The sequence below is a fragment of the Limulus polyphemus genome, unplaced genomic scaffold (genome assembly GCF_000517525.1).
Source record: "Limulus polyphemus unplaced genomic scaffold, Limulus_polyphemus-2.1.2 Scaffold7525, whole genome shotgun sequence".
NCBI lineage: Eukaryota > Metazoa > Arthropoda > Merostomata > Xiphosura > Limulidae > Limulus > Limulus polyphemus.
In genome coordinates this window covers 9436-19870 of record NW_013673135.1, presented here as the reverse complement: position 1 = coordinate 19870, position 10435 = coordinate 9436, and the positions used below count along the sequence as shown (strand labels likewise).

The 10435-nt window shown below is 33.6% G+C and overlaps 1 protein-coding gene across 1 annotated transcript in view; it reads right to left on the bottom strand.

Annotated features, from left to right (window-relative positions):
• The window catches only part of LOC111089830 (adenylate cyclase type 2-like), a 34492-nt gene that overhangs the window by 17415 nt on the left and 6642 nt on the right, over positions 1 to 10435 (bottom strand). Inside the window, exons 3-4 of the mRNA XM_022402980.1 lie at positions 9096 to 9191; positions 4607 to 4776 (exon numbers count right to left, since the gene is read on the bottom strand). Of these exons, the coding sequence (XP_022258688.1) occupies positions 4607 to 4776; positions 9096 to 9191 (266 nt within the window). The remainder of the gene's footprint in view (positions 1 to 4606; positions 4777 to 9095; positions 9192 to 10435) is intronic.

Here is a 10435-nt window from a genome sequence, read left to right as displayed (position 1 = left end):
CGAAGGCTAATATATCCTCTTTGTGTAAAAGATGGTAAATCATTCCTTAATGTTTTTAATTCACTTTGTAATTTACTAATCTTTTCCATTTGTACTTTTTGCCAGTGTTGTTAACTTTCCTGTAGTTGCAACTGTTGGAGACTTTCTTCTTGTTTTCTCTCTTGTTCCAATTGCCACTGCTGTAATTTCTCTTCTTGTTTATTTAGCTGTTCGAGCTGCCATTGTTGCAGGTTTTGTTGCCACTGCTGTAATCTCTCTTCTTGTTTATTTAGCTGTTCGAGCTGCCATTGTTGCAGATCTTGTTGTCACTGCTGTAATCTCTCTTCTTGTTTCTTTTCTTTTTCCTCCAACAACTGCTGTAATCTCTCTTCTTGTTTCCTTTCTTTTTCCTCCAACAACTGCTGTAATCTCTCTTCTTGTTTCTTTGGTGTTCTTGTATTGCTGACATCAAATGTGCTAAGCTGTAGTTTGATTTGCCACTATTTGTTTCCATCTTCTTTTTCTTTTTTCCAGTCCCACTCTCTGACTTCAAGTCTGACTCAATTCAACTTTGCAATACACTTAATTTCCACAGGACCTTTAACTTAAACACACGCTATAATTCTCAACGAATGATTCACACACTTTACTTACTACCGCGCTTGACTCAATTGTCCGTCTATATCTTTAATCTCTCTGTCTGCTATACCATTGTTGCCGTCACTTTATTTGCCAGCTTATATACTATAAGATCGCCATTCTAGAAACCGCTAGGACGTTCGAAAAGTTCCACAATCTTTCTAGATATTAATTACGTGTTACCAGCATCATGTGACCTCCGCTGTTGTAACAATATATATATAAAATTATAAACTAGCATATGTTTTGGTTGGTTTTATAAAACTTTTCACTACTAATAAACACTTGGTAAGAGACAGTTTGAATTCTCCAAGTATATCAAAAATGTAAATTTCTTTGAACCCATGTACAGTGCTAGTTTTGATATAAAAGCATTATACACCAATATCCCCTTGAAAGAAATAATTGATCTATATGCGGACTTAAGTTTTGAGAATTATGAAGTTAAGGATTTAACTGAGATGTATGACCACCACAGTGTTGGAATCAAGTCTTTCTCATTGAAAAATTTTTTAATGTGTAATTGAGGTTTAAAGATGTCTCTAAGCAAAATATGTAGATATGAAGATTTTAAAATATTCAATACATTTTCTTCATTTTAAAATCTAGAGAACTGATAACTGGTAAGACTATTAACAGAGGTATTTTATTTTCATCAAACACTACTGCTCAAGTGGTGTTCATTTTTCTTGGGTATTTCTCCATAACTTTGCTAATAAAGTTTTCAGAAAAACAGTCCTTGAGATAATCCTTGATGTTATCAAGTTTCCATTTTGGACATACATATGGTTGTTTAATAATTTTGGAACTTGTACATTATGTTAAGTGGTATGTTGTTTTGTTAGTACTAAAATTTTTAATGCTTAGATTTCTGAAACATAAGTCTTTTGCTGCTGTAAGTACTTAAAGATATAATTAGTTAATTTTATCATTATTTAGAAAAACTAAAATTGCACTTTAAGTATTCTAAAAATCAATTCGATATAGATTTTCTTCAATAATGTAAAATGTACAACATAACATGTAAATCTGCTAATTTCAAAGTACTCAGTCCTCTATTTCATTATTCGATGCAGTCTCCTCTCCATTCTATTAGATGAGACTATAAATTTATACACAGAGATTTTATATCAAAATGATAATAATGGAATGATATTTTCGAAGCATGTATTTCAAAAACTTATGAATTTTGCCACCAAAGAATCCCATTTTCAGTTCAACAACAATTTGTACAATCAAGTCTCTGGTATAGCTATGGGATCACAATTGCATCATCACTTGCTAACAGCTTCCTTCACTCCCATGAAAAACGTTGACCTTATGAGTTGATGAGCCCACTTCCTTGTTTAAACCAATGTTCTATAGAAGGCAAATAGATGATACTCTCATCATTATCTTAAAAATGTTGAAACTGTTTTGAACTATCTCAGCAATAAACATACTAACATCAAATTCAAACATTAACTAGATCATCAACCTCCTTTTCTTGAGATTTTTTATCATAATAAAAATGGAAAATTTGAATTAATGTGAGCTATTTCATAAAATTTCACAAGTTTATATTTTAATTTTTATTGTTTTATATCAGTTTTGTTTAACAAAACCCTGATGGAAATACTAAGTCATTATAAGCATACAAAGTAATTAGTATATATGATATTTTTACCCAAAGAATTTAAAAATATCAAAACCTTCTTAACTAGAAATACCTTTCTAAAAGATATTGTAAGCAATATTATTCATGACTATCTAAGTAATATAAACATTCAAACTGGAATGTCCTAAACCAGGCGTCGGCAACCAGTGGCTCCAGAGCTGCATGTGGCTCTTTTTTTACCCTCTCTCTTTCTGTTCAATTATTGAAACAGGGGTTACATGCATTGCAGCTTTCAGTGTTTTGCATTTTTATCAAATATTAAAAAAGGGTTCTTCTTGTTAGTTGGGTTGCCGACTCCTGTCCTAAACATTAAATTGCTTTAATATTACCATATACAGTAAAAAAAAAAGCAATTTTAATTGGAAATATACTATGTAATTTGTGCTACCAAGCTTACCCACAAGTTGTATTAAAATGCAGCCTTAAAACTGAATGTAAATTACAACAGTTTCGAGTTTTAAAGATTGGATATCTGTAATAAAGGCTTCATATGTTATATATATATGTGTGTATAAATTTTCTAAATGATTTTAGGTTATACTGGATCCACTACTAGGCAGCTTCAAGTGTGCATACAAATTTTAAATCAATGACATCTTCCAACATTAAAAACCATGCACTAAATTTGATAAGCTTGTAAATAAAGGACTATTTAAATTTCTCCCAAGAAATGTTAATGAATAGATATGATGTATAAAAGAAAGTCTATTAATAATGCGTGGAAATGGCTTGAATGGATAATGAAGAAAAACTAATATAAGTTTAACAAAACAGCAAATGTACAACGTTTCGACAAGTTTCTGTCATCATCAGGTACAAGACAAGTTAAAAGGGGCTCAGCCATCTAACTAAAACACAGTGAAAGAGAATAAAACACACAATAATTATAGCAAAAGGCATTTTAAAAAGAATCAAACTTATTGTTATGACAGCGAAAGTCACGTGACGCTGGTAACATGTGATGAGATTCTACAAGGATCGGGGAACCTCATAAACTTACTGAGTATGGTCCGCCATACCTTAGCCACTCTACATCCAGAGGTACATCCTTGTTGACCCACTAGACGCCCTCTATTTTAGTATATAAGCCAGCAGATAAATTCATAACTGAGATAACCGAGTCAAGCCATAAGTAAAGTGTGTAAATCATTGTGAATTATAGCATGTATTTATGTTAAAGTGACTGTGGAAATTCTGTGTATTGCAAAGTTGTATTGAGGAAGAATAAACTAGTTTTATTTAAGAAAGGTATTGTATCGCTAAAGTTCCTCGGGAAGATTTTTTACAGGAAATTAACAAATGACCAGAGATGTAACATTATTATAATAACATGAAATCAACTTTCAGTGAGATATTGCAGAATTTTAAGTTTCTGGTGAAGTAAAGCCTGGAAACAGGATTAAAAAAACTTAAAACAAAAAATACATATTCAATTGTATATTTCTTTGTCTTTATTTTTAAAATGTCACTGAAAGAACCTATAAAAGGCCAGAAAAAATTGTGGATATAAAGTTACACCTGTCTGCTTGATTTTATAGTAAAACTAGTTTATTATGTTATCAACTTTCACCACAGTGATTGATGAGTCAAAAAACACAGAAAATGTGCAACTTTAATAGAAGCAACATTTCACATTGATAACTGACATGAGAGGATGAAATTTTCAATTGCTAATTAACAATGCAATAAAAGCAAGTGCATGATGAAATGAAGAAAATAAAAATAAAAATAACAGTAGAACACACTGACTGGCAAATTCACATAATTAACAGGAAAATTCTAGTGGAGCAAGAAACAGTTACTTGTAATAAATATAAAGATGTTTAAAAAACATACAAAACAGGAAGGTAAAGATTTAAATTCAGCCACATAAAGATAATTTAATTTCAACTAAAGTAAAAAATCCAAAACAAAAATAATTCTAATTTAATAAAGAAGTCAGAAAAATCCTATTTATTTACTTCTTTATAATGAAATGTTGTACACATTTCTTGAAGCTTTTATTATTCAAACATGCATAGTATAGCAAGGCTTCATCAAAAAAACATTGTCAAAGTATCATATATGAGGCTTCTTTTATGAAACATTAAACTGATATCCTTCTAAGCATGAGTAAGCAAGTGAAAATTACAAGTTAATGAGGAAGAATTTCATAGACCTCATAAAAGTTCAAGGATGAGAGTTCATACAATACATTGTGAAATGAGGTTAAGTGATGAGAAAACGACTCAGGATGACAATATGACACAATATTAGTTCTTTGTCCACCTAAGATTCAGTTACATATTTTTTTCACTGTCATTTCAGATATAGAAGGTAGAAAATCCTTACCAGTCTGAAAAATACACTTTTCTATCAGCCACAATGCTTTCTTCTTCTCTGATGGTATACAAAATGTAGATAGCCAAACTGACTGAATTAATGACAAATTTAAATACATAATTGATCCGAAGAAAAACAGATGTTGCTGTCATGGCTAAAATCGCACTAAAGGTATTGTGCTATAAAGTTAAAGAAAGAAAATATAATAATTTCAAACTCTGAAACTAAACAGAAAACTTTATTTAAAATTTCAAATTTAAGTTAACAGGAAAAAAAGCAATTGTTGCAGCAATATGAAAATTAAATACAAAAATGAATCCAAACCTATTTATAGTTGCAAATAATTAAAAAATATCACATTATGGTTAAGTTACTTGGATAAAGATTTAGAATACATTCATTGTATATTGAAGCTATTTAAACAATTCTGTTTGGAAGACTTTTCATACAGTGTACTGTAGAAAGCAAATAAAATTATTAAATGTTTTCAAACACTATTTTTATAATTTTTTTCAAGGTTATTTTAGTACTTCAACAAAAGATATGAAATATCAGTTAGAAAAAAAAATACGGTATTAATCTAAAAACGTTTAATTAATGGTTTACTGACATTCTGTACAAAATAAAAAGTACTGCAAAACATTAATTTCCTTATTATAATTCTTACTTGATTGTTTAAGATATATACTTTGCAACACATTATTTGCATACATTAAAAATATAACAATTGATCTAGCATTATATTTGTTTTAGATGATACTCACATAGATGCTTACCCCTGCTATATCTATTAACTATTCTATTTTGCTGATTGTTTGCTAACACATAACCTATCCAGTAGTTTCATTGATCTCTTTACTTCCTATTCTTGTTCTGAGTCAAATTGTATATGATCTACAAATTCACTAATTTAAAAACTTAGTAGATAACTTAACTATAGTATGAATCATTACAAAATCCAGGAGGTTTTAGAGAAAAGATACACAAAGGATGATGAGAATTATGAGGTGGGATATAGATTTGAACATGGGAAACAGATTTTGCTAATGCTGACTGGACTTGGATCCTTCCTATACAGAGTAATAATAAGAATAATCACCTTAGCTTGTTTCAGATGATGACGACATCATACACTGCAGTTCATGGTTCCAGCTCTATTTGTATATGAGAATTCTAACAAACAGTTAAGATATATCTGGTAACATATATTTAAAATTAACTTTTTTGTGTTTTAAAAGAAAATGTTAACCTCTGTGACAAAGTGTTCAAAGGGAATGGTCATGAAGTGTGACACCTGATGGCAGAGAGGTCAGCCCTGCAGGTAGTGGACTAGACAAATCACACAACACTCCTGGGTAAAAGAGAGATGGAAGTGGTTGGAGCAATAGAGAATGCAAATGGGGCAGGGGAAGAGTGGTACGGATGTCAACTGATGAAACAGAGGAAAACGGTCATGTTAGAGTTGCCACCAAAAGTACTTGACAAGGAGTGTGATATATCAAACCGAGGACACAAAGGACAAGATTAATATGAGGGAAGGCATACAGAAAACCATGAGACTAGTCATGGTTGACAGCATTGACTGCCAGGGCCAAATGATGAGGAACTGGGAACCAGAAAAGGGATGGTGATGGGAATGATGAGAGATATGCTCAACTGAGAGTAAACTTGACAAAAAACCTGAGGGTGGAGAGACCACTCCATGGGTAGAATCCTGTCTGGTTGAGAGAGGTATCTACCACCAAGTTCAGAGCCCCTGGCACATGACAAGCCATGAGACAAACCTAATGGGAATGAACCCAAAACAGCATGCCCCTTGTGCATAAGCAAAGAGCCTTGAAGTGGTTATCACCCTGACAGTTGATATAAGAATTTACCATAGAATTGTTGGAGGAAATCATGACCAACTGATCTACTAGAAGAGAAAGAAATGGAAACATGCTTGATGAACACTGAGAAGTTCGAGTACATTGATGTGGAATAAATGCTCCTCCAGTGCCTACATGCCTGGAGTCATGTCCTCCAGAGATACACCTCAGCCCGACATTTGTGAAAGAATGGAGATCTAGTTGGAGAGTGGCAAGGGGATGCCTACCATGGTACTGGTATGATGAGATGTACCAAACATTGGATAGATGTGAAAAAAGCTGAGGAAGGCTTGACAAGCTAGCCCAGCTGAGCCGCTTCCCACAAAAGAATGCAAGAGTGAGAGAAGGAATCCTCCCAAAAGGGATGAGTAGAAGTCAATCATCCACACAATAACGAAACCTCAGCCCCAATTTGTCAACATGGTGGATGAATTTCCCCATGACTCAAGAGAATATAAAATGAGCAAAAATAATACTAAGAGGAAGAGCACAGAACTGGAAGACTTGATCTAGATGGACAAAATGAAGAAAATATCTGGAGGACAGGGCAATAGCAACATGTAAAGAGGTGTCTGATACATCTATCCTGGTCATCCACAGACATGGTGAAAAGAACCACTAGAGAGAAAAGAAGCCATTCATATAGAACTGGGGATGACAAGAAACCAGTTAAAAGACAAGTTGATAACTGGACACCAATTCAAATCTCCTTGGAGAACACAAAGAGATGAGAGTAGCAACCCAGAGTAGGAGTAAATACTCTCTCAATGGCGTTCTTGGACAAGAGATCTGAGATTACATCTTTGAGATGCTGAAGATAAATGGGATTGAAGGAAGGAGAAAATGAAACTGGAAAAAGGAAAGTAGAAGATGAAAAGTGGAGAGATAGGATGTGGGTGAGAACCTGAACAACCAAACTGTTGGCCAAAAATTAATACCACAGGCTGGTAAAGAGAGGCAAATGGGTTGCTATAGGGCCAGACCTGATAGGGTAGTCACCAACAAGGCAAGGGACAACTATGATGTGAGGAAGCAGGAGGATGGGAAGAAGGATAGGAAGCTACAATATAAAGGGGAGACATGGATTCAGCAGGTCTAGGAGCAGAAACAGAAGGGCAAGGTTGAGAATAACAAGAAACCAAAGTAGTCAATGAGGAATTATGCCAGGCTACCTCAACCTGGGTCTCCAGTGAGTTAGGAACATCCCCAAAGATCTCTGGGCAAAGAAAAGTAGCCCTATAGAAAACAAGGGAAGGCATACTTTAGTTAGGTTAGTATCCCATACCAACAAGACCCAAAGCAGAGGAACCAAATAAGAAGGGATAGAGTGGAAGAAGTATTACGGGCCAATGTGGAATGAACCTCCCCAGCAGAAAACCCCTCCAGAGAGAAATTAATGAAGAGCCTCGGAAATAAGATGAAATGAATAGAAATATTGCAGGAGGGTGGTAAGAAAGAAACGAAAGGTAAAAATTGAGCTCTAGAATGAGAAAGAGAAGTTAAGGAATTCACCCCTGAAACAGGTAAAAGAGATTCCAAAGACTGAGAATCAAGGAACGGAAATGAAGAATGGCTGTAATTCAGAACAAAAGAGTCAAGTAGACAAGGAGATAAATAAAGATAAATGAATATATATCTAAGACATCAATAATACACTGAAAATAAATATTAAGAAGATACTATTGGTTTACAGTGTTACTAAGGTAATTAATGATGTAAAATATACATTTCAATGAAAACTGAAGAGCCATATTAAGACAGGTCTAGCAATTATTACTTTTACATGAACCTTGCTCCTGATGTTAGATTGTACTGACAATAACAATTGTAAGAGAGAGAGGAGACAGAAAGAAATGAAACTTTGAAATATAAAGTTGGTGATTAATTACCTACAATCCATGTCCTGCATTACTTCATTTAAGAATGTTCAGCATATAATGATCCTTCAAACAAGCGGAAGCTTTCATCTCATTTAACAACATGTGCCAAGTACATAAAGCAAGCCAAAATGGGGAATAAACTTTCATATATAATTTATTTTCTGAATCTATGAAATAGAAAATTATAAGAACAGCCATTCAAACATTTCATCACTTTGCAGCTTCACATCTTTTTAATTGTTCATTTACAGCATCCACACAGATTCAACTAAATGAGAAAAAATAGAAGGTATTTACACCCACTTGATGATTTTCGTAGAAACTATAAGATTCAATTAAACAAACAACAAAAAAAAATCACTTAGAAAGTGAAGAGGAAAGAACTGATTTAGGACAAAGAAAAATATTCACAACACAAGGATAAAGCAAAACATAAACTCGAAAAACAAAACAAAAACAACTGAAATTCCAAAATACAGTGAGAAACTGTTAAGGATCATGAGGTTGATAATGATTTGGATCTGGAAAATACATTTTGTTGATTGTGTTTGGACTGAAATTCTCCCTACAGGAAGTGTATGAAGATGAATAATCATGTTTACTCATCACGTGAAGGATCACGCAGAATTCCATCATCATATAGGGCATGAGAAGAGAGATCAAAGAAACCTATCAAAAGGACAAATAGCCAATGGTTAAGACAGAGATAATTTGGATAAAAACATATGATTTATTTTTACATCCACCTACCCATGGATATTCACAAGCTTCACAGATTGTGGAGTTGGAATTATTGAACATTGTATTGTTATTCAGCTGAACTTTAGTCGCAAAAACACAATCACCCTGGAATTAAAACCAAAATGTGGTGGTTAAAAACACTTTCAATGAAGAAATGATATAAAAATATTAACTTTAAAGTTACAATACAAAGCCAATGTTCATTATATTGGGAGTATATTCACTATTATCATATTGAGTAATGTTGCAGATTCAATGATACAACTAAGTATTTTTAATAAGACATAAAAAAGTTGAAAGTACGAAAGTTGACTATAGAAATAGAGCTGGAAAACTATTTCACAATAAAATTTATAAACATACATCTTTTAAAGTTCTTTCTTATTGAAGAATATGTCGTCAACTTTTCTGCTTTATTTCATTTCATCGTTGGTTTGTGAAAACATGGCATGATGAAGACAATTTTTTAAATTTTGCATCTTATGTTTTGCTAACACTTGTATCACCTCTTCTCCAGTGTCATGCATTGATGATCACGTCCTTTCATTCCTATTTGTCCCTGGTGTTCTTCAACAATTCTTTGTTGTTGTTTAGAGTTCCTAACCATTTTGTGGATCCATCAAGAACCTTAATTGTTTGTTTTACTTTGTTTCTCTTTCCTTCTAATTTGCCAGTTCTTACTAAGTGCTCTGTTACGACAGCGGAAGTCATGTGACGCTAGTAACATGTCATGATATACTCGAAGGTTCGTGAATGTTCGAGTGTTTACTAGATGTATGGTATTCTTGTATATAAGTGCGCCAAACAATGGAATTGAATTGCAGACAGAGATAGAGATGACAATTGCGTTAAGCGCATGAATTGTTCATTCGTTGTGAATTATAGCATTTGTTTAAGTTATAGCATGACTGTGGAAATTAAGTGTACAAAGGTACCAAGGTTGGTACAGTCATCAGAATTCAAGGCCAAAAAAGATCAGCTTTCAGAGAGGTTTGAGGGACTTTGCTGGCACTGTAACAAACCTGGGCACAAGAGAGCTCAATGCCAGAAACTTCAACACAGGGAAGATGCCACGGCAGGAAAGGCTGCTACTCAGAAAGGTTTTTGGAACTGTGGAGAGCAAGGACATATGAAGAGCCAGTGTAAGAAGAATATTATCAATATGTCAGCCTTAAGGAAAAAGGAACCAGTAGTGGTTCATGTTGATGGATGCCTACAAACCCCAGTTGTGAAAGTTCCATCAGCTATGTGTAAAAGGCTGGAGGGCCAAAGTTGCAACTTTGTCATACATTCTGCATCTCAGCAAACCCTTGTGAGTATCAAAATGCTGGATCACAAAGGAGTACCAG